This window comes from Vulpes lagopus, chromosome 3, assembly GCF_018345385.1.
Source record: "Vulpes lagopus strain Blue_001 chromosome 3, ASM1834538v1, whole genome shotgun sequence".
Taxonomy (NCBI): domain Eukaryota; kingdom Metazoa; phylum Chordata; class Mammalia; order Carnivora; family Canidae; genus Vulpes; species Vulpes lagopus.
In genome coordinates, this window is record NC_054826.1 from 138651933 (window position 1) to 138676861 (window position 24929).

The following is a 24929-nucleotide window of genomic DNA, read 5'->3' on the forward strand; positions in this document are numbered from 1 at the left end:
TTTTAAGTTTTTGAGGAATCTTCAGTCTTCCTTAGTGGCTGCACCATTTTGCATTTCTACTAACAGTATGCAAGGGTTCCAATTTCTCAACATCCTCACCAACTCTTATCAGACACAATGTTTAATTCTCTAATTTTTTCTTCCAAATCATAATTCTGATATTTATAAATTACTGATTTATGGAAGTAATATAATTTCTGTAAAAATTATACTTGAGGTTTTAAAATAATTCACTATGAACACTGTTCAAAATACAACACAAAATCTAAAAGTAAACACAATCCCTTACCCTCTCCCACAACAGAACTAGACACCACAAAGAAATAAACAGGTATGTACACAAACAACTCAGAGTATATTAAATAGAGAATGGAGATTCAGAAGAATATATGAGGTCATCTTAGTTCATCAACAACAGCAAAAGCCCTTACCATGGCTGTGTAATCAATTTGTGGTGCCATTTCAGCATTCGTTCCACCTTTTAAACGTAGTTCTGATGGAGAAGCAGCAAAGAGAACACAGGGCATTGAGACCTGCATCAAGAGGCACACACTCCTAAAGAGAAGGCAAAACAGGGTTAGCTGCATTTTCTTTTTAAAGTCTCAAGAACATGGTATTACTACACATCACCATCAGCTGAGGCATAGACAACTGGGAAAACAGGTATATATCCTCAAGTCTAAAGTTTAAAAACACCCCATTAAAAAGGGGGACCACACCTGACTAGCTCTGTTAGTAGAGCATGCAACTCTTGATCTGGGGGTCATGAGGTTGAGCCCCACACTGGAAGAAGTGCTTACTTTAAGAAAAAAAAAAAAAAAAAAACCACCCCACCTAACTAAGAAAATCCAGAATCTTAAAGAAAGACAGAATTTCCATAATAGAAGGAACTAGCCTTAAATGATCAGCAAATCTAAGTTTGAATTCAATACATTAGTTCTGTGATCTTTAACTCACAAAGAAGTAAAAAAAAGAATTTTTAAAAAATAAAATTATTCTTAAGTTTTTATAAAAGGATTTCTGAGAGTGCAATTTATGAAAATGTATTTAATACTGTCAAAGTCTAAAAATATAGCATAGAAAATAGAATCAATTAAATTGTATTAACTTTTTGTACAATAACAGATAGTTATATACACAGAAGTCAAAGTTTAGAAATACTTAAATAATTACATCTGAATCTTTACCAGGCACAGGCATTGTTCAAGGCATTGTATCAAGTTAAGATACAGTGCTTACTATCATGGAGTTTATAATCTGATAAAATAGTATTTTACAGACTGATAGCTGAATATTTTACTTGGAAATAATCTGTAACTTATCTCTGTTTGGTCATTGGAGTAAAATAATGTGAGAAACTATGAGAAATAATTCTAGAATATGAAGTATTTTATAAAATGAAACACTTGGTCAGATTTTCTAAGTAAGCTGTTGCATTCATATACAGATTGTAATATAGATTTGACATAGCCTATAATACCAAGAGAGACCTTCAATTAACATTCTCATGGTAGCAATGTATATGTGTTGAAATAAACAGTCTATCACTGATAATGCATTTCATTAATTTACTAAACATTTACAGACTGCATAAAGTGTTAGGTAGTATAAGAGAAAACATATACAATATAATCCCTGTTCTTAAGGAATCAAGCAAGTGAGGAGCAAGTGAAAAAACTCGGAAATGTTCAGTTTACAGTAAACCATAAGGTAAAAACTACTAAACTCAGTGTTTATTTCCTCTGAGGAACCCAACATTTAAAGTGTTCTCCCACTGCCCCAAATAAAATCAGACTGTAAGAACAGTAAAAAAGACCTTAGGGGCACCTGGATGGTTCAACTGGTTAAGCATCTACCTTTGGCTCAGATCATGATCCCAGGGTCCTGGGATGGAGCCCTGAGTTGGGCTCCCTGCTCACTGGGGAGCCTGCCTCTCCCTCTCCCCCTGCCCCTCCCCACTGCTCACTTGTATGCTCTCTCTGGGTCTCTCATAAATTAAATAAATAAACAAACAAACTTAAAAAAAAAAAGAAAAGAGGGGTGCCTGGGTGGCTCAGTCAGTCTGCCTTCAGCTCAGGTCATGATCCCAGGGTTCTGGGATCGAGCCCCATGTTGTGCTCTGTGCTCAGAGGGGAGTCTGCCTCTCCCTCCCTCTGCCTGCCACTTCCCTGTTTGTGCTCTCTCTTTCTGTCAAATAAAGAAATTAAATCTTAAAAAAAAAAAAAAAGAAAATCTTAATTTTAGTAGAGTAAGAAATTGCAAAAACAAAGGTAGACATCTAAGAAAACACATGGTACTATAATCATAGTTAAGGATACAAATGTTAGAATGTGAATAAGTAAGGTATGTTCTCTTGCTGGGAAAAAGCTTGGCTTAGTCTCCTGAATAGAGCTGCATTCGCAACTTTAAATTCATTTCCCATACAGTCTAGTGGATTAGAAGCCATAAACCCTACATTCTAATCTAATTCTGTCCTTGACTCCATGATGTTAGGTAAATCACTTGACCCAGGATGTTAGGTCTTTATTCTCTCATTCACAAAGTGGAGGAAGGATTGGAAATACATGGTTTCTATTTTCTCTCTTGTAACTTCAAAATTCTATTGTTTCAATTTTTAGATAGTTGGTTAATTATAACTTCCCCCCTTTTAGTACAGAAGAATACCCCAAATAATGTACTGACTACAAAGATACCTCAAAATTCTTTAATCCCCTCGAAAGTTCTCACTTGGCAAACCTCACTTTAGGCCTAGTAGCAAGCCCCTTTTCAGAGGTCTACTCATAGCATCACTCAAGTCTCAATTACCACTAAACATTACCTTTAAAAAAAAAAAAAAAAAGATTTTATTTATTTGAGAGAGAGAGCAAGAGAGCAAGAGCAGGGGGGAGGGGCAGAGGGAGAAGGTGAATCAGACTCCCTGCTGAGCAGGCTGGATCCCAGGATCCCAGGACCATGACCTGAGGGAATGGCAGACACTTAACCAACTGAGACATCCAGCACCCCACTCAACATTTTCATAATCCAGCACCCCACTCAACATTTTCATAAACTAAAATAATAAAAATCTATTTAAAAAGTTTCGGAAACAAACTGGCACCAGATTTACATTACTAGGTTATTTTATCAAATTTCCTAGTAAATGGATAAGATTTTGGTAAAAACAATATGGTTTACAATAGCAATCAGCCAAATAACCCAGAAAACACAAAAAGTACTCACATGTGTTATCAACAAAAGGAAGAATTCTTGGAAAAGGATAAAGTCTCAATTTAATTGTTAAATATCCATTTTCCAAAGGGAGGAAAAGCCCCAAGATCTTATCTAACCATTTCTAAACAGGATAGCATAATCATCTATTAAAAGACAACAAAATGGGATCCCTGGGTGGCGCAGCGGTTTGGCGCCTGCCTTTGGCCCAGGGCGCGATCCTGGAGACCCGGGATCGAATCCCACATCGGGCTCCCGGTGCGTGGAGCCTGCTTCTCCCTCTGCCTGTGTCTCTGCCTCTCTCTCTCTCACTGTGTGCCTATCATAAATAAAATAAAATTAAAAAAAAAAAAAAAAAGAATAGTAAAAAAAAAAAAAAAAAAAAAAGACAACAAAATACCTAGACTAAAAGTAGAATATGGCCCATAATCAGCTGCAAGCTAAGAATTAAATATGCTACATACAATGCAAAAACTACCTACTCTTACTAGAGTTTAGATTTCATCATTTTCCAATACTGTTTTCATAATAAAAAAAAAAACAAATGCACTATACTATACACAAAATTCTAGATAGCTATAATTGATAAGCAATTAGATCCCCAAAACTACATAATCTCTATCCCAGAAAGATTAGTGTTTCATTTCCATTTTAAAAGTGAGGAAACTAAAGCCCAAAGAGGTTAAGCCACTTGTCTAGTAATGATAGTACCAGTACCCGAACCCTTACTCTAAAGCCCATACTTACATGGAACGTAAGTGACACATACCCTGCTGTCTTGGTATCTGCTGTGTGGATTCCACCTTTAATCTTCTCTGGTGTAAATATTATTTCCGTTGAGCCGATTTCTGCCCCCTCCAGTTGCCCATCACACAAATCTCGAATCATTTCCAGTCCAGATAAATGTTGAGGCCTTCAGGTCATAATACTGCATCAAAACGTGTGCATTCAGACTGCCTATATCCCCATTACTTTATGACCCATTTATAAAACTGCAATGGCAAGAAAAGAGCAAGGTCCAACCACAACAAGTGCTATATCTTCAGTATCAGAGCTTCTTTTGGGTTTTTATGTACCTCGACTACCTGCTTAGAGGTACTACTTTGAGCGTTCTTTCCAAACCACTTACTTTAGCTAAAAACACCTACAATGATGCATTGTTGCAAATGAGAAGTATGCAAAGAGGAAAACTGAAAAAAACTATCCCAATGCTACCAATCTCACTTACATGTCATTGAATGATGTACCTGTTACGGGCTGATTGCATTCCTCTAAAATTCTTATGTTGAAGCCCTAACCCCTAGTACCTCAGAATGTGACTGTATTTAGAGTTAGGGCTTTTAAAGAGGTGATTAAGTTAAAAAGAGACAGGGGACAGCTGGCTGCCTCTACCAGTAGAACATGGGACCCATGATCTTGGGGTTGTAAATTCAATCCCCATGGTGGGTATAGATTCCTTAAAAATAGAATATTAAAAAAAAAAAAAAAAAGAAGCAGTTAGGGTAAGCCCTAATCCATTCTCTGTGGTGTCTTTACAAAAAGAGGAGATTCGGACATACAGAGACATCAGGGGTACACATGCACAGAAGGATGACCATGTGAAGTGGCAGCAAGGGAGAGGCCATCTCCAAGCCAAGGAGAAACCCGGAAAGAATTTTCCCGAATGGCACTAAGAGGAAACCAACCCTGCCAGCACCTTGATCTTGGACCTGCAGGTTTCAGAACAATGAGAAAATAAATTTGTTGCTTAGGCCACCCAGTCTATGGCATTTTGTTATGGCAGCTCTGGCAAACTAATGAAGTACCTAAAACAGCCTTAATGAACTGGATTTTCCTATTGGTGAAACTGCTGCAAAAAACTGCTGTGACTAAGGTAATTAATGTTCACAAACATCAATAATTGCCTTTTAATGACTCCAAAATGGGATGTGGATAAAATAAAAGACGAAGAGATTGCTGATCTATTACAATGTCCAAAGGAATCAGTTTGGCTTCAACCTGGGTCCCCTGATAACAGGCACAAATACCTGGACCTTAGCTAGTGACACGCCTAGCTTCCCAGACAGAAGAAACAAGGTCAAGTGTCAACGTCTTTACCCGTCCACAACTGGTAATTCTGATTGTACTCCTAACATCTTAGAGGTCTGAATGAAAGCTAGAATAACACCTCTCAGTATCCCTTCTTTTTTTTTTTTTTTCAGGATCCCTTCTTGAGCTATGATTCTAAAAGGCGCAGCGGCAGAGAATACACTGGTTAAAAAAGCGGCGTTTTGCCCGGATCCATCTCACTCGCTGCCGCAACCTCTCCAGGTACTTGGAATGCCCAATGACGTGAGAAAACATTTTAAGGGACAGCTCATCAGGAAGACAGAGAACTCTAAGAGAAACTCTAGAAAAAACGTGGGTCTTGGCAGCACGGGTAGCTCAGCGGTTTAGCGCCGCCTTTGGCCCAAGGCGTGATCCTGGAAACGCAGGATCGAGTCCCACGTCGGGCTCCCTGGATGGAGCCTGCTTCTCCCTCTGCCTGTGTCTCTGCCTCTCTCTGTGTGTCTCTCATGAATAAATAAATGAAATCTTTAAAAAAAAAAAAAAAACACGCAGGTCTGTTTTCTCAACTTGCCCCTCGAGGCCTTCAAGGCCGCACAGCCCCGACTACCGCTAACGGCCCGGGCAGGAGCTTGGTCCCCCGGGGCTCTGGGCCCGGCTTCAGATCCCTCAACCTTGGGGCCGAGATCCTGCAAGCATCACCACCCCGGCTCTCAATGCCCCCGCCACACAGCGCGACCCCAACCGCAGGCCCCAAGCACGCAGCCGGTCCCCGCCTTCAGCGAGCCCCACCCCCGTCCCCCATGCCCCGTCCCCACCCCCAGCGCCCCGATTCACCTCAGGCCCGGCGTGCTGCGGCCGGCTCGGATCTTCTGTACCCTCAAGGGGAGGCCCAGGAGGCAGCTCAGGGCTGTAGACACCCTCAGGATCTGGCCGCCCTGCCAAGGGTGCGGGTGCGAGAAGAGGGAGAAGACAGCGTCAGACAGGGACGCACGCCTCCCTAGCAGAGTCCTGCAGCGCCACCGGGCCGCTCACTCACCCCCTCCATGATCCCGCCGTCCACCTCCACCCGCTGCCCCGCCATCGCGGGCGCCCTGGGGCCCGGCCCGCAGCGACAAAGCCTCGGCCGGAGTGGAAGGAAGAGACGCTCGCCCCGGCCCCACAGCTCCGACGCGTCCGTCCCCGCTGGGGGCCGCCGGATGCGGCGGAAACTCGGCGGCTGCGCCGGCGCCCGGAAAACCGGAAGCAGCGGAAACCAACCCGGACGCTCAGCGCTGGGAACCCGCATCGCCCCGGCCGGCGGCAGTGCGCGTGCGCGTGCGCGTGCGCGTGCGGACCCAGCTGTGCTTAAAGACGCGGTGCCGGGAAAATTGCGTCCGATCCGACGCTCGCGGGAGATGGGGGGCGGCCTGGGGAAGGGGGTCCCCGGGGCACGTAAGGGAACTTGTCGCTGGAAAACATGCGGCGTGGAGAAACCCTACGTTCCAACTCTAAGTGGATTCTCCAGCTGTCTCGCAGGCTTCTACAAACGTGTGTTTCTGTTTTCTCAAGGATCCTGACGTGTCCAGAGCTGCAGATGCAAGAAAGGTCTGGATCCTGCAATAAACCGACCGCCATCTCTCTGGTCGGGCTTGCTTTCTCTGCAGGCTGCCCCTCGGTACCCGTGAGCCTCTCATTGCTCACAAGGGTGTGTGTGTGTACAGTAATAGTAGCAGTAGAACTAATAGTATTCTTTTTCTCTTGTGAAACACAATTTATTTGGGGATGGGTGGGAAAGGGCAGATCAGAATCAGTAATATAATGTTCTAAAAAACCAAAAACCGGGACATCTTGGGGGTTCAGCGGCTGAGCATCTGCCTTCGGCCCAGGGCGTGATCCTGGAGTCCCGGGATCGAGTCCCACGTCGGACTCCCTGCATGGAGCCTACTTCTCCCTCTGCCTGTTTCTCTGCCTCTCTCTGTGTGTCTCTGTCTCATGGATGAATAAATAAAATCTTTTTAAAAAATCAAAGTTATTTTACCTTGTCCAAAGTGAGGGCGAGTTCATGATAATGCGACCACCATCATTCACCTAAGACCATGGCAGGCTTCTGGATTCTGCTTGCGGCTCAATTGCTACCATAATTGAGTATCGCATAACATGCAAGCCTCTAGGTAAGCAAAGAAGAGTAAGGCAGCTTCTACCATGAACTTACTGAAGGGGTATTTGAGACACTGAGAAGTAATCAATTACAATGTTTTCCTGAATAGCAATACAAACAATATTTAACATATACTAATCTAAGTCGAAGGGCACAGAAATAGCATATGATAAACCACAACAGTTAACAGACCATATCTATTGAGCATCTACTTGGGTGCCATGCACTGCATGCATTCACAACCTGTTGAAGTGCTTAACAATTTTTACCTCCATTTTACAGCTGCATATGTTAAACGATTTGCTACAAATCCACACAGATAACTAGAAGACCACGACATGAACCTGGATGATCTGATGTAAATACCATTGTTTCCTAATCCTAAGTGGTTGTTTTACCACAACTAATACTAAGAGACTGTTCTACCACTTTTGTGACAAGATACATTCTGGGAACACATACTCTATATATTTAACCAAATCTGGGACATTGCAATATGAAGGATGAGCTGCGAGATTCATTAATCAAGAAAGTGGTCATATTTGTATTTTAGGATGTTGGCTTTGACAATATGTGGAGGGTAAATAGGGCTAAGAACCTGAAGAGAAAAATGGAAATGGTGCAATAATCTATGCTAGAGATAACCAAAAAAAAATTTTTTTTAAGATTTGAGAGTGTGTGTGCTTGCATGCACATGAGCAGGGGAAGTGAGAGAATCCCAAGCAGACTCCCTGCTGAGTGCAAACCCTGTTATGGGGTCTCGACTGATAGATCACTCAACCCTGAGATCATGACCCAAGCCAAATCAAGGGTTGGACGCTTAACAACGGAGACATCTCAGCACCCCAAAAGATAATAAGAATTTGAAGGAAGGAAGCAGCAGTGGGGATGGAATAGTAAAGCTCTACTTCTGTTTGACATCTTAGTCCTATTGTAGAAACTTAACCTTCTCAGGAAACTTGGCCTTCATTTCTAAATTTGCTATGAAATCCTGCCTCTGATCAGTTCACCTCATTCTAACTACTTCCAGTGGGAGGGGGAAGTGAGCAAAATGGTAAGATAATGGAGAGACTAGCTATGCAACAGTAAATAATAAGCACTTATATAATGCTTTCATAGACACTTTCTGTGTTAATGTTCACCACAAAGCTGTGAGGTCGGGGTTATTGTATCCATTTAACCAATGAGGAGGAATTGAGACCTAGGGAATCAAAGTGACATGCTAAGGTGACATAATAAGTGGTAGAGTTGGGTTAGATGCTAGGTCTTTGTAATTATCTACAAGGAAAAGACATTTAGGCTGACCACAAATTCTTCAACAGAACAATGGAAGTAGAAAAGACAATGGGGGGATCCCTGGGTGGCGCAGCGGTTTAGCGCCTGCCTTTGGCTCAGGGCGCGATCCTGGAGACCCAGGATCAAATCCCACGTCGGGCTCCCGGTGCATGGAGCCTGCTTCTCCCTCTGCCTATGTCTCTGCCTCTCTCTCTCTCTGTGACTATCATAAATAAAAAAAAAAAAGAAAAGACAATGGGTTGGGATGCCTGGCTGACTCAATGGGTAGAGCATGGGACTCTTGATCTCAGGGTCATGAGTTCAAGCCCCATGTTGGGCATAGAACTTACATTTTAAAAAAGGACAACAGGGGCACCTGGGTGGCTCAGTGGTTGAGCGTCTGTCTGCCTTTGGCTCAGGGCCTGATCCCAGGGTCCTGACTTCCTCCCCACAGGGAGCCTGCTTCTCCCTCTGCCTAAGTCTCTACCTCTTTCTGTGTGTCTCTCATGAATAAAGAAGTAAAATCTTTTTCTTTTTTAAAAAGGGGGGTCCTGAGTGGCTCATTGGTTGAGGATGTGCCTTCCACCTAGCTGGTGATTGCAGAGTACCAGGATGGAGTCACGCATCCAGCTCCCTGTTTGGTGGGAAGCCTGCTTCTCCCTCTCCCTCTGCCTGCCACTCCCCCTGCTTGTGCTCTTCTCTCTCTACCAAATAAATAAATAAAATCTTAGAAAAAAAAAGATTCATAGATTCAGAATGCTGACAGAAAATAACCATCAATACAGAATTGGGTCCCCAGCAAAATTATCTTTAAAAATTGAGAATTAAATAAAGATACACAGAAACTGAGTTTAAGATACTTTGTAGAGGGGCAGTCCAGTGGCTCAGTGGTTTAGAGCCACCTTCAGCCCAGGGTGTGATCCTGGATGAATAAATATAAAAAATCTTTTTTTTTTTTAAAAAAGATACTTTGTAGAGGATGTACTTCAGAAAGAAAAATTACCTCAGAGGGAAAGTCTAATATGTAAGAAGAAAAAAGAAACAAATAAATTGTAAACATGTCAGTTTATCTAAAATAACATTTTGTAAAATAACACTAGACAACAAAAGAGTGTAAGTCAAGAGGTGGATGACTAAAGTTAAAGAATTCTCAGGTCTCCTTTGGGCATAGGGTTAAAACATAAATTGATTTAAGACTTTAAAATAAGTATGCAAGTGGGGTGCCTGGGTGCCTCAGTCAATTAAGCATCTTGCCTTAGGTTCAAGTCATGATCTCAGGGTCCTGGGACTGGCTCCCTGCCTGCTTGGTGAGGAGTTTGCTTGTCCCTCTCCCTCTGTCCTTCTCCCATTCTCCCCCTCATGCACTCCAGTGCTCTCTCTCTCAAATAAATAAATAAAATCTTAAAAAAAAAAAAAGATAAGCATGCAAGCTAAAATCTCAAGAGTAACCAATAAAAAAAAATTTAAAAAAAAGAGTAACCAATAAAGTAACAATTGTGTATAACTTCTAAACCAGCTGAAAGGGAAAATGAACTAGGGAAAATACACTTCAATTTTTAAAAAAGAAAAATTGGGTTGGCATAAAAAAGCAGGATAAAGAACGCACTAAAGCAAGAAAGTAGAGATAAGCTCACAAATACAACTAATAAAAGTGAAACTATAAAGTAATTTTCTGGTTGAAAGCCAGAGATTGGTTCTTTTAAAGAATATTCTATTTACAAGAGCTGCACTTAAAATATGAAAGATCATGAGAAGCTGAAAATAAAAAGATGGAAAAGAGGCACCAAATAAACACCAACTTTCAAAAGAAAGCTGATATAGGTATCTCAACGATAAATTATACTTTAATACAAAAAGCATTATCATTGTCAAAAACAGTCACTATAGAAAGTTGAATTCACCAGGAAAATCTAAGTATTCAAAACTTTGTATGCCCTAGATTCAGCAGGAGAAAATTTAGTTAAGATAAGGATGATTTTTTAAAAATTGTGCTTACTTACTTATTCATGAGAGACAGGCAGAGACACAGGCAGAGGGATAAGCAGGCTCCACGCAGGGAGCCCCACATGGGATTCAATCCCAGGTCTCTAGGATCAGCCCTGGGCTGCAGGCAGGCACTAAACCACTGAGCCACCCATGCTGCCCAATAGGATGATTTGCACAAAACAACAAATAAGCTTGATTTAATGGCAATGATATATTATGTACATATTATTTCCATATATAGATATTCTTCAACCAGTTGTTATAGATGACATATTTTCTTAAAGGACTCATGAAACATTTATAAAAAATGACTAAGTTATAAAGCAAATCTAAACAATGTCCAAAGAATATGTATCATATAGGTGGCATTCTCTAACCAAAATGCAATTTTGGGGCAGCCCGGGTGGCTCAGCGGTTTAGCTCCGCCTTCAGCCCGGGGTGTGGTCCTGGGGACCTGGGAGAGAGCCCCACATCGGGCTCCCTGCATGGAGCCTGCTTCTCCCTCTGCCTGTGTCTCTGCCTCTCTGTGTCTCTCATGAATAAATAAATAAAATCTTTTAAAAAAAATGCAATTTTGTTAGAAATTCATTCCAAAAAAGAGAAGCAAAACAAGCAGAAAACATATGTATTTGGAAATTTACAAACACCTGTAAATAAACCATAGGTAAAAGAAGAAATGCTAATAGAAAATTGTTTAAGTACCCAAAATGAAAGCTCTACTTATCAGAATCTAGGGAATGCAATGAAACCAGTACTTCAAAAGAAGTTGTTTTCATTGAATATCACTATTGGGGGTGGGGGCGCCTGAGTGGCTAAGTCAGTTAAGAGCCCACCTTGACCTCCGGGGTCCTGGGACTGAGCTCCTGCACTGCACTCCCTGCTCCGGGGGGAGCCTGCTTTCCCCTCTCCCTCTGCCCTTTCCCCTGCTTGGGCTCACTCCCTCTCTGAAATAAATAAATAAAATCTTTAAATAAAAAAAATAATAATACTATTAAAAAAGAATAAAGGCTGATTTTTTTAAGAATTATTTATTCATGAGAGACACAGAGAGAGAGAGAGGCAGAGGGAGAAAGAAGCAGGCTCCATGCAGGGACCCTGATGTGGGACTCGATCCCGGGTCTCCAGAATCAGGCCCTAGGCCAAACGCGGGGCTAATCCACTGAGCCACCCAAGGATCCCTAATTCTTTAGACATCTGTTGAGATTTTAATTCCCATATAGAAGGCAAGAACCAGGCAAATGTCATCCTGGAAGTTTCTAGAAATTGGTGTCCTGGTTGCTCTGAGAAAGATTAACTATTAAAGCTCTGATCTTTTATTCCCCCTTATCAGCTTGACCTCAATTTGACATTCTGCAACAGCCAAGTCAAGATATACCAATCAAGGGTATAGATCTGTAACACATATTGTATCTGTGGGCAGCTGCATCTGACAACATTCTCTAAGAAGGAAGATAATGTTGGAATCCTTATTTCAGACATTAGGTAACCTTCTTTAGCTTCTGTGAAAAAAATTTTTTTGAAAAGGCAATTTTGGTCACCAAGAAACTCAATGGGAGTAAGAAATACCCGCCATTGGGTGGTATTCCAGCGCAGACTTTTTTTTTTTTAAATTTATTCACGAGAGATACACAGAGACAGGCAGAGACACAGGCAGAGGGAGAAGCAGGCCCCATGCAGGGAGCCCGACGTGGGACTCGATCCAGGGTCTCCAGGGTCACGCCCTGGGCTGCAGGCGGCGCTAAACTCCAGCGCAGACTTGTAACTCACTTGGTGCACAGCCTTGCTACAAAGCATAGAAATGTCGCGTTTTCTGTGACCAAGGCGGTTACCGAACAGCAGAAAGGGGATATTTTCCCAGTCATCCCTCAGGTCTTCACCATCACTCTCCAGGTAGGGGCCCTTCCTTTGTGTTCCCTTAACAGTGTCCTTAACAGTGTCCGTTTCCCCTTCCCGAAGGAGAACGAAGAGGCTGGGCGGTAAGCAAGTCCTGCCCGACCTCATTCGCGAAGTCACCTTGGAGCCGCCTCCGGCCCCGCCCCTCCGGCCCCGCCCCTCCGGCCCCGCCCCTCCGGCCCCGCCCCTCCGGCCCCGCCCCTCCGGCCCCGCCCCTCCGGCCCCGCCCCTCCGGCCCCGCCCCTCCGGCCCCTGCTCGCTCTTTCACCTCGGCGCGCGCCGCTCCGTCCCCAGGGCGGCTCAGGCCCCGCCCCTCCCCCTGATTGGCTGTCGAGGGGGGAGGCTCGTTCCTGCCCTCGCCATTGGCCGCTCGGGGGGCGGCGCGTTCCCCGGCTCCCGGTTGGTGGTCCGCGCGCTTGTCATTTCCGGGTAAGATGGCTGCAGTGCGTGTGCTCGGGACGTGGAGCCGGAATGCCGGGCGGCTGGTGAGTGGTTGGGGGCTGACTTGAGGCTTGAGGTCGGGGGGGGGGGGCAGTGAGTAGTCGCCGGGGTTCCCGGGGAGGCGTGCGACGTTGTCGTGCGAGTACCGGGCGGACGGGGCACGTGGAAGGATGCATGCTAGGCGAAGGGCGGAGAGGCTGGCGAGCCCTCCGTACCTGTCGCGACTCCGTCGTCTTCCAGCCCGACCTGCACCCAGGCCCGTCTATTTAACCTTTCACCCGTTAGCCCTTTATCGGGCACCCTTGGGTGCTGGGCATTGTGATGGGCGCTCGGGATACGGAGATACATGTTCATTCAGCATTTATTGAGCACCCACTGTGTGCCGAACACCGACAACACGACCCCTGTCTCGGGGAACTTAGTCTAGAGGAAGAGACCGGTAAAGCAAGGAAGAGCACCACGGGCCCTTGCCCCCGAGGAGCAGAGACTCGCGCTTCGTCCTGAGGACCTGTACTCCTCTCCTGTGTCTGCGCCACGTATCTTTCCGACCCTTTTATCCCCAGAGCTACGACCTACCACCATCTCCTCTGAAGTTCCTCCCTCTGAACCACCTTTTAAACATCCCAGTAATCTTATTGTTTCATCCTATTTGTATAGCGTTTTTCTTTCTGGGATCCCTCCTCCCTAAGCTATGACGGTGGTCGGCCCCTGATCTGCCAAGAGCCTGTGTGTACCAGGTACTGTGCGAGGCTAGGCATTGGGGATGCAAATATGAGCAAGACCCCTGCTGTCTCAAGTGAAGACACCACCTTGTGGTGGCGGGCAGGGGAGAAAGAGCTGGAAGAGTGCTATAATGGGACATTACAAAGGTACAGGAACACATAGGAGGAGTCTCGGGGGCCAGGGAGGAGTTCTCAGCGGACACTGTGTACTTGAGATGTGCACCCTTGTAGGTATTGGCTTCTCTTTTGAAACTTCTCCTTCCTTAGCTTCTGTGACACCAGCTTCTCAATATTCTTCTTCCTAGATCTTTGGCCACTCCATCCCAATCTCTTATTTTCCTGCCCTACTTTTAAATATGTATTGGTGTTTATAAGGGCTCTGACTTTGGCCCTCTGCGCTCCCTGGACTACTCCACTTCTTTGAATTTAGTTTCATCTATATGCTGATGATTCCTAAAGTTCCCCAGTCTTCAAGCCAGTTCTACTCCAGACCCATATATATCCTACTGTCCTGGAAATCTCCAATTGCATGCATATTAGGTATTTTTCAGCTGCAGCTAATTAAAACCGAACCAATAAATGGGAAATTTATCTATGCATCCCAAAGCTAGATGGCAGCTGGTTAGGATTGTCATCTCAACAATTCATCTGGCCTTTCCCTCCTGGTTAGGAGAGGGCTGCTACAACCTCCTATTCGAGGCAGTGAAGGAAGAAGAGGTGGGACCAGTCAGACTCATTGGCCTGAACTATGTTACATGGCCACAGCTAGCACAAGGGGTCTTGAAGGAGCTAGCATTTATCCATCATGTCTGCCCCCAATGCCTTCGAGGCACATCAGGTTCTGGGTTCCACAACTAAACCTTCCGACTTGTTTCTCTTTTGATTCTAGTCTATAAATACCCCCATTTTTTTTTAAAGATTTTATTTATTTATTCATGAGAGACACAGGGAGAGAGAGAGAGATGCAGAGACACAGAGGGAGAAGCAGGCTCCATGCAGGGAGCCTGATGTGGGGCTCAGTCCCGGGTCTCCAGATCTGAAGGGCTGAAGGTGGTGCTAAACCGCTGAGCCACCCAGGGATCCCCAAATCCCCCAAATTTAGTCATTATTCTCCACCTTGCCCTCCAACTGCAGCTATCCTTGTCCTTCCTAATTGGACTTTCTGCCTCCAGTCTGGTGCCTCTCCAACCCATTCTCTAACCACGTGATCTTATAAAGTAAGACAAATTTGAGAATGTTATTCCTTGCTTAATACTGCCATAAGGAAAATGTCTAAAATTAAAAGAATTATGAGGCAACTTATGATCTGGACCTTTCCACGTTCTCTCAGGCTTCATTTCTTGCTGAAACCTACCCACCCAACCCCCACTCTGACATGTCCCTCACTCTTACCCCACATTGATCTACAGTGAAAGTGTATTGAGCTTCAGTTAATTGAACACACTGCTCTCTTTGGATTCCAGGCTCCAGACCTTTGCACATGTATTTCCTCTGCTTTAAAGACTCTTGCCTTCTTTCCCTCTGGCCTCATCTGCAATATACCTTATCCTCTGGATTACTCCTACTCATCCCTTAGACCTTCCGTCCAAGTTTACTTTCTTGAAGTAGGTTGGTTCCCTCTTGTATGTTTGTTTATAATACTCTGCTTCTCCCATTACAACACTATGTAATCACCTCTTTAGTTGTCTTTCTTTGAAGGTATGGACTGTACATTGCATGAGAGAAGGAATCCATCTATTTTGTTCTCTAATTCCACGTGCCTGACTAAACATTTGCTGAACAACTCAGTAAAAAGTGTATTTTTTCCATCTGTTAAAAAGTCATAAACAACAACAGGTCTTAATACTTATAATAAGTTATTAAAAGCCCTTACTGTGTTGTGTTTTATACTCTATTGCATCAAGTTTTTGACTCTGGATTAACTTACCGTACTGAACTAACAGTGAATTTCTGTTTTGTCTGTCTTCCTGTAATGAAGTGTAAGCAACTGATTTTAAGGACTATATTCTGTAGCTTCTTTAGCTTTGAATTCCCAAGCCCAGCACAATCCCTGTCTTCAGGAGCGCTCAACAACTGCCTGTTTATTTTTATTTTTTTTTTAATTTTTTTTTTTTCTTATTTATTTATGATAGTCACAGAGAGAGAGAGGCAGAGACACAGGCAGAGGGAGAAGCAGGCTCCATGCACCGGGAGCCCGATGTGGGATTCGATCCCGGGTCTCCAGGATCGCGCCCTGGGCCAAAGGCAGGCGCCAAACCGCTGCGCCACCCAGGGATCCCAACAACTGCCTGTTTAATTATTATTTATTTCCTTATTTGAATCTGCTAAACCGTTTTTTCTTTTTCTTTCTTTTCTTTTTTTTTTTTTACCTTTGTTTCATCTCTCCTTTTTTTGGTATTCTGTTTCTAGAAAAAATGTCTTTTTGAGCTTGACAGATTATTTTTCCTCATTCTCCCTTCTGTTGCTTTATCATCTTTCCATTCAGCGGTATCACTAATGTTTTTTAGCCTTCTCTTAATCCATTTAGTCACATAATGCCTGTTGTGTTTAATGTTGCTTTCTCCTTTTCCACTGTAAATCACTTCAGGAACCTGTTGTTTCATGCCTTAAATACTATAAGTTTCTTAACATTTTCCTCTCTTACTTGGCTTTACCTGTTATAATCTAGTCAATAAACTGCAACTAGATTAATTTCTTAGTCCTTTTCTTCAATTATCTATAGTGTAGTAGTTCAAACTTTTTATCCTGACATTTACAGTCATCAATAATTTGGTCCTTGAGTCACTTCCGCTGCTTCCTTTTATAAATTTGATCAAGTCAAATTAAGCAACTCACTGCCTGAGGAGACATGTTCTGGCAGCAATTCTCTATGTTGTTCCCTCCGCCTTAAAAGTGCATTTCTGTTCTTTAATTATTAATACTTTTTATGCAAGGCCCACCTCAATTCTTCCTCCTGGAAGCCTTTTCAGGTCAAGCCAACCTGAAAAAACAAAACACAAAAAACTCTACTTAAACTCCTTTAACACAATACTTTTTTTTTTCCTACTGCGTATACTTACTACAAGAAACTAGAGCGTACATTCCATGCATGAGTGTGTGTTTGTGAGTGTGTGTATATTTATTGTCTCAACTAGGTTATAAGTTGAAAGCAGGGATTATTTCTCCTACATATAACAATGTGATGTGAAAGAGCCTCAGGTTTACTTGGTTTCAGAGCTGAATTTTGCCATTTGTTTGCTTTGTGACCTTTGACAAAGCACTTCTCTGATCATTTGTTTCTCCTGTGTTAAAGAGTGCTAATGTGCCTATTATTCCAGAGGGTAATTGTGAGATAAAAAGATGATGCATTTCAAGACCTTTATAGTACCCAGAACATAGGGATTCAATAAATGTTTGGTAAGTTCATGCCTCTCTTGCCAGTTAAGTAGTTCTTTCATAAAAGCTGCTGTTAAAGATAAGACCTTATAGTAGTTTAATTTTCTTTCAAATGTTTTTTAAAAACTATTTTTTTTAAAGATTTTATTTATTTATTCATGAGACAGAGAGAGAGAGGCAGAGACACAGGCAGAGGGAGCAGCAGGCTCCATGCAGGGAGCCTGACACAGGACTCGATCCTGGGTCTCCAGGATCATGGCCTGGACTGCAGGTGGCGCTAAACTGCTGAGCCACTCGGGCTCCCCAAAAACTAATTTTTTAAAATAAAAATGAATCCATATAATTCCACGTACTGCTCTCGAAATTAAAATTTATGAATGTCTGATAAAGTGGAGGTTGATTTATGCCTTTGATTCTATTGTTGACTAAGAACCAGGGCTTTGGGAGTTGAAGGAGAAAGAAAGGACACAGAAAATGGGAGTTTGAGAAAGAGCATTCTTTCACTATCTATTAAATTTTAAGCTATCAACTTTAGTTAGGTTTTATGTTTCTTGAATATTAATAAGATATATATTGTAAAGATTAGTTACTTTAGAATTATCTCTTAAAGTAAAACTAAGATGCATAATTTAAAAATTTGTGTTTTAGGGAAGGGATATTTGGTTTTTCTTTGCCTTTATTTATTTTAATTTAATTTAATTTAATTAATTTATTTATTTATGAGAGACAGAGACACAGGCAGAGGGAGAAGCAGGCTCCATGCCTGGAGCCTGATGTGGAACTCGATCCCGGGGCTCCAGAATCAGGCCCTAGGCTGAAGGCGGTGCTAAACCACTGAGCCACCAGGGCTGCCCAACTTTTAAATTTTAAGGGCTAATCACTAAATGATAATGTACATGATAATAAAATAACTTTTTAAATTAAAAGTAACTCTTACATTAATAAAAAAATTTTAAATACATACCACTATTCTCAAATACATTCAGGGAGCTAGAATTTTTTATATGTTACATTTAAAAGGGTGATATAGGTAACCAGGTATTAATAACATTGAAATATTAATTTTAGGGACGCCTGTGTGGCTCAGTGGTTGAGCGCCTGCCTTTGGCTCAGAGCGTGATCTCGTGATCCCAAGGTCCAGGGATTGAGTCCCACATCGGGCTACCTGCATGGAGGTTGCTTCTCCCTCTGCCTATGTCTCTGCCTCTTTCTCTTTCATGAAAAAAATAAAAAGAATCTTTTAAAAAAATGAAATATTAATTTTCTTTCTTTTTTTTGAAATATTAATTTTCAAAATAAAATAGTCTACCTTTCAGACACATAGGTTTTAATATATCAAGTTGAATATATTTAGGTCTACTTATTTCTATTACATATTGTCTTGCATTACACTAAGATATTATACAAAACAGTTACATCTAAAGAGTCATCTGTAAATTATAGTAAGAAAACCTTTCCCTACAGCACTACATATATTTTTCAGTCTTTAGATGCCAACAGTCAGTTTTGAATTCTTTAGTAGTAGTTTTGTCTTAGGAAGTCTTTAATGATTTGACTGCATCTGTAAAGTGTTGTGTTTGTACAGAATACATCATTAAAATTTCTTCACTTTCATAAGAAATTTTAGGCAAGACTCATAAGCATATAAACAAATCTGACTCCAAGGATATAGTTTTACTAAATAAAAGAACAAAATAATGTTTTCTGGGTGCTAAGGTTTAAGTTCCTTTAATTTCTTTAACAGAAATACTTAAGAAATAACCAATCTTCATAAACTTGAGTGTCACTGATGCCAGGTTTTAACCAGTTCAGATTTTGACCTGGGTAATTTCATATTGTTTGTATGGTGATAATGACTGCTCTACTTTTAGAATAGACTTGAAATTCAATATGTACTTACAGAGATAAGCCATCAAGAATATTCACAAAAGCTTTTACTTTTTTGTTTTCTCATCTTTAGATTTGTGTTCGCTACTTTCAAACATGTAATAATGTTCATATTTTGAAGCCAAAGTATGTGTGTTTCTTTGGTTATCCTTCATTCAAATATAGTCATCCACATCAGTTGCTGCAAACAAGTGCTGGTAAGTATGATCTCAAAATAGCCTTTATAAAAAAATATTTTGTATTGTATTCAGAACTTTTTAAAAAGTAATTGAAGAGTTATCAAAGTAAAAAAAGTTAACCGTTTCTTTCTAGCCCAGCCCTCCTTGCTCTCCTTGATCTATCCTTTTCTTATTTTGTTTTCTGTGCCTACTTCCCATCCTCCCCACCCCCATCCCTTTCACATCTTCCCATAAATGCTTGTGTCTTCTTAATGTTGGGAATGAGTTGTCTTGGGTCATGTGTTCTTTATCATTTGACTCATCTAAGTGCAATAGTTAGATAAATTATTGACTTAGATTGTATCCTTGTACTGTCACTGTATTGTTGGTTGGATGAAGCACTTACCTCAGTCTATTGTGTTAAGATTGTGTGATGAAACCATCCAAAGGTGTTCCTAAACAAAGTTTTCTGACTTTACCATTTAATTACCTTTCTCCCATCTTTTTCTACCCTTAGTAAAGAACTTGAAGCCTCAAGTTAAGTGTTAGCTTTGGCAAGGGCACTAAATTATTTTTTTTCTGATGGTCCATTTAGAACTCTGATACAGAACCCTAGACTTTTGTTACATCACTAAGCTTTTGACAGTTATCTGGTGCCTTACTCTGTGCTAGCAAAGAAAAATGGGAGAATTCCAGGCAGATCCAACCCCTGACATCAGTCTTTCCCACCCCCCCTTTTTTCCCCCTTTTTATATAGGCCATCTTCCACAACACCCCAAGATATGTAAACTCTACCTTCACCATTTTTAAGATTATTATTTTTAAAAGTTGATATTTTCCTTTTACTTCTCAGAAAAAATAGAGGCCATTCAAGCAGGAACTCCAACTTCCTGTTCTAGTCTCTAAACACTTACCTTGAGCTTTGGGTTCTTGGTCTATCAACTACTAGCTGTGTAACTTTAAGCAGGTTAATTAATTCCTTTCTATTTCATAATCTGTAAAATAGGAGTAATCATAGAATCTAAATCATTGTATTGTTTTGAGAATTCATTTAGGTGATTTATTGATCACCTGCTATCTGCCAAGGCACTGTTCTAGGTGCTTGGGATCCATTCTCTTCCTATACTCTCTAACTCAGTGAATATGTAAGCTAGAAACCTTGGGGCTTCCTGATTCCTGTTTCACATCAAATTGGTTACTGAGATCTATTAATTTGACATCTTACATGATTCTTAAATCTGTCTTCTCTTTTCAGACAGCTTTGAAAATATATAAATATATTAAGTTCCATACTTCAGTTTTGTCCCTGTAGTAGCCTCTTAACTGCTTTCTCTGTCATCTATTCCCCAACCCCATTCACCACATTCCTGCCAGGGAGGTTTCTTTCTAAAGTTATGGACCCAAAGTTACAGCTCTGAAATTGCAGATGGTACTCCCTACTGGTTAGTTAATACTGAATAACAATCCTGCCCACAACTTAGTGGCATAAAACAACAATGATTTATTATTTCTCAGGATTCTGGGGGTTCCCTGGATGGCCCTCTGCTGGTTTCATTTGCATATGACTATTCAGCTAGAGGATCATCTGGGCTGGAAGGTCAAAAACAGTCTCACATACATGTCTAATCATTGATGCTGGGTTTTGGGTGAGGCATCTCATTTCTCCTCCACCTGGTCTTTCATCTTACAGTAGACTAAATCAGCTTTTTTACTTGAGGATCTAAGGCAATATTCCAAGAGGCAGAAGATAGAAGAAGCTGCAAGGCCATTTGAGGTCTGGGGTCCAGAATTTGTACAACTTCACTTCTGTTATATTCTCTTGTCCAAGCAAGTGATAGGCCAGTATAGATTTAAGTAGTGGTAAATTAGACTCTATGTCTATGAGAGCAGCTGCAAAAAAATTATGACCATATTTACTTACCACTGGCTCCTGATTACCTTCAGGATAAATTCCAAACACTTCACCTTGGCACAGGTGAAGCAGAATTGCTTTTGAGTCAAAGTTACAGACTTTTGGCTTAAGGCTTTTGATATTTAATACTAGATTATTTTTCAGAAATGTTCCAGTTTTACTATGAGCAGCAGGCTATAAGAGGACCCAACTTACTAGAGAGGAAATAAGAGGTGCCTATACCTCCATATCAAAAATGCAATTGTATTTTTTTTAAAGATTTTATTTATTTATTTGACAGAGAGAGTGAGCAAGCAAGCAGGGGCAGAGGTGGGCAGAGGGAGAGAGAAGCAGGCTCCCCCTGAACAGGGAGCCTGATGTGGGGCTCAATCCCAGGACCCTGGGATCATTGATCCGAGCCAAAGGCAGATGCTTAAGCAACTGAGCTACCCAGGCGCCCCCCAAAAATGCAATTGTATTTCTTTTCTTTTTTTTTTTTTTTTAAATTTTATTTATTGATAGAGACGGGGGGGGGGGGGGGCAGAGACACAGGCAGAGGGAGAAGCAGGCTCCATACAGGATGCCTGACATGGGACTCAATCCCGGGTCTCCAGGATCACACCCCAGGCTGCAGGCTGTGCTAAACCGCTGTACCGCCAGGGCTGCCCGCAATTGTATTTCTTAACCATTAACTTAACTCCTTGTATTTATTTAAAAAATCTTACTACCTAAATCCGCTTGTTGTGTGTTTTGTAACCAATTTTGATGAACAGCAGTCTGAAGATAGAGGAGCACTCTTGAATCAGCTCAGAGTGACTTGTTACCCTGGAAAAGAGAGGATCCATACCTACTTTCTGTTGACCAGAAGTACTTTCTCTTGGGAAAAATTACCATATAGTATCACTTGCATCTAATTGTTATAAGAGTGGGGTAGAAATTCCAAAAGGGATGAAAACTGTAAAGAGGAAAGAGAGGGACTAAGATTTAATGGTAAGTCAGCAGAACATGGTTTGGACAGATGAAAATTTTTCATCAGGTTTTCTAGATATGGACCTGTCCAATCATTAGCCACTTAGAATGAGAACGGTTACATGAAGTCAAAAGAGAACTAAGAACAGGTCACTAAAGGTTATTACAGAGTAATAACAGAATACAAGGAGATCCAGCTAACTGGGCCTTCAGTACCCTTGTAAAGAACATTATTTGGAAGTTGGAAAATGGAAGTGCTGTGGCGGTATCAGTAGGTCCGTAACACTAAATGGTTTATTTAAATCTTTGATGTTTATGAATAGTGGTTATGCTTTTAAAATTATAAAATACTTTTTTATCTGTAAAATGCAATAGTTTCTGTCTCTGCTTGGGAATGTTTTCTAATTTTAGCTGTGAAAGCATCTATTAGGAATACATTACATAATTAATGAGATCATTTCTCATTTGTCTTTGAAGCTCTGCAGGGACAGATTGTTCAATTCAAACTGTCAGACATCGGAGAAGGGATTAGAGAAGTAACTATTAAAGAATGGTAAGTTGGGGCACTTAGCTGGGTTAGTAGAGTATGTGATCTTGATCTTGGGATTTTAAGTTTGAGCCCCATGCTGGGTGTTGAGATTACTTAAAAATAAAATCTTAAAAAAAAAAAAGGAATGGTAAATTATTCTGAAAAAGATTTTAAGTCAGTGTAAAAATAATTTGTAAAAATAAGTTGAGAAACTTCTTTCTATAACAGTGCTTTTTTTTAAAGCAATAAAGTAGCTTGTGTTGCTGATGTGTTAATACAATTCATCATATATCATAACATTTTATTTGATGGAATTTATTAAGGATTATATTTTCTTTAAATTTTTTTTCACTGCCCACCCCTCACTTCAGCTAAAAAAGAGAAATCAGCCTGTAAAAGTTAACTTGATATGATCATGTGTTTGAATGGCATTTGTATGAACTTACTGTTTATTTCCAAGCTATATTAAAATCATGTTACAGTCTAAGCTTTCTTTACTGTACTGAAAATGACCTCAGGAGGAATACCAGTACATTTGACTCACCATTCCCTGACAGTTTGCCTATATTTTTAGGATGGGTTAAAATATAATACCAAAAGGTATTAATCAAAAAGAATTTTTGGAAAGGTTAAAAAAAAAAATCTTAAAAATCTTGAAACAGAAATAAAAAACCTCATACTACCTTCATCATCCTTCTACCTCTTTTCCTTCTTTTACTTTTTGGAAAAAAAATACCTCTGGGTAGTGAATGAATTTTTAAAGGTGTCTAGAAGTAGCAGTGAAGATGAATGAATGGATTCTCTTTCACCATAGTTTTATGCTGTTGAAGATCCTTTTAAGAATCTGATTCAGGGGGACGCCTGGGTGGCTCTGCAGTTGAGTGTCTGCCTTCAGTTCAGGGCATGATCCTGGAGTCCCAGGATCGAGTCCCACATTGGGCTCCCAGCATGGAGCCTGCTTCTCCCTCTGCCTGTGTCTCTGCCTCTGTCTCTGTGTCTTTCATGAATAAATAGATAAAATCTTTAAAAAAAAGAAAAAATATATATACAATATTATATTGTGTATATATATATAGTGCATATGTGTATGTTTATATACACTATATATACAGTAATGCAGTTGGTAAAATGTTAAAAAGCAGAATTATGTGCTACACACTAAGAATAGAAATATGTAAGGATACATGATTTATTTATTTATTTATTTATTTTTTAATTTTTTATGATAGTCATACAGAGAGAGAGAGGCAGAGACATAGGCAGAGGGAGAAGCAGGCTCCATGCACCGGGAGCCTGATGTGGGATTTGATCCCGGGTCTCCAGGATCGTGCCCTGGGCCAAAGGCAGGCGCCAAACCGCTGCGCCACCCAGGGATCCCCAAGGATACATGATTTAACAGAAGGTGATGTGTTTATGTAAGTGGCAGTAAAAACTTATTTATCCTTAGAATTAATAAGAGCAAATATATGTATAAAGAAGAAAAATACTTCAATTTCAAAAAACCTTTGACAGACTTCTAAAACAAAAGTTTGCATTATATATGTGCTTTTGTCTTAAAGTCAGCTTCATCTGATGTTAATATAGCCACTTCCGCTCTTTTTTGTTAATGTTTGCATGATTCTTTTGGTGTGTGTGTTGTATATGTGTTCTGTGTGTGTTATGAATATGTGCTGTTATTGTGTGGTGTGTATGTTCTAAATGTGTGATTTTTATGTGACAATATGGTATATGTCTTGAGTTTGTGATACATGTGTTTTGTGAATGTTGTGTGTGGAATATATGTTAGTGTGTGTTTGGTATGTGTGATGTGTGTTTGGGTATATGCTGTTTCTTTTTTTAATATTTTAAAATTTTAATCCAAGTTAACATTCAGTTGTTTTTTTTTTTTTTAAGATTTATTTATTTATTTATGATAGACATAGAGAGAGAGAAAGAGAGAGGCAGAGAAACAGGAGGAGGGAGAAGCAGGCTCCACGCCAGGAGCCCGACGCGGGACTCGATCCTGGGACTCCAGGATCGTGCCCTGGGCCAAAGGCAGGCACTAAACCTCTGAGCCACCTAGGGATCCCAACATTCAGTGTTATATTAGTTTCACGTATACAAAATAGTGATTCAACAATTATATATATTACCTGGTGCTCATTATTACAAGTGCACTCCTTATTCCCTATTACCTGTTTAACCCATCCTCCCACCTACCTCCCCTTTGGTATCTATCAGATTATTCTCTGTAATTAAGAGTCTTTTGGTTTCATATCTCTCTTTCTCCTCCCACCTTTGCTCATTTGCTTTGTTTCTTAAATTCCATATATGAGTGAAATCATGTGGTATTTGACTTTCTCTGACTGAATGACTTCACTTAGCATCACATTCTGTAGCTCCATCCATGTTTCAAGTGGCAAGATTTCAT

The 24929-nt window shown here is 41.0% G+C and overlaps 2 protein-coding genes across 7 annotated transcripts in view; one reads left to right on the top strand and one right to left on the bottom strand.

Moving 5' to 3' along the window:
- The window catches only part of RTCA (RNA 3'-terminal phosphate cyclase), a 29097-nt gene extending 22578 nt beyond the window's left edge, over positions 1-6519 (bottom strand). The window contains exons 1-4 of one of the 4 annotated variants that reach the window (XM_041750631.1): positions 6293-6519; positions 6091-6191; positions 3977-4120; positions 432-555 (exon numbers count right to left, since the gene is read on the bottom strand). In XM_041750631.1, coding sequence (XP_041606565.1) covers positions 432-555; positions 3977-4120; positions 6091-6191; positions 6293-6337 — 414 coding nt within the window. In that variant the 5' untranslated portion in view covers positions 6338-6519. Of the gene's footprint in view, positions 1-431; positions 556-3976; positions 4136-6090; positions 6192-6292 lie in introns of those variants that run through there. The other 3 variants (XM_041750630.1, XM_041750629.1, XM_041750632.1) reach the window with 3 other exon arrangements.
- Positions 6520-12963: 6444 nt separating this feature from the next.
- The window catches only part of DBT (dihydrolipoamide branched chain transacylase E2), a 57072-nt gene continuing 45106 nt past the window's right edge, over positions 12964-24929 (top strand). For all 3 annotated transcript variants that reach the window (XM_041749532.1, XM_041749531.1, XM_041749530.1), the window contains exons 1-3: positions 12964-13032; positions 19046-19169; positions 22468-22543. In XM_041749532.1, coding sequence (XP_041605466.1) covers positions 12982-13032; positions 19046-19169; positions 22468-22543 — 251 coding nt within the window. In that variant the 5' untranslated portion in view covers positions 12964-12981. The remainder of the gene's footprint in view (positions 13033-19045; positions 19170-22467; positions 22544-24929) is intronic.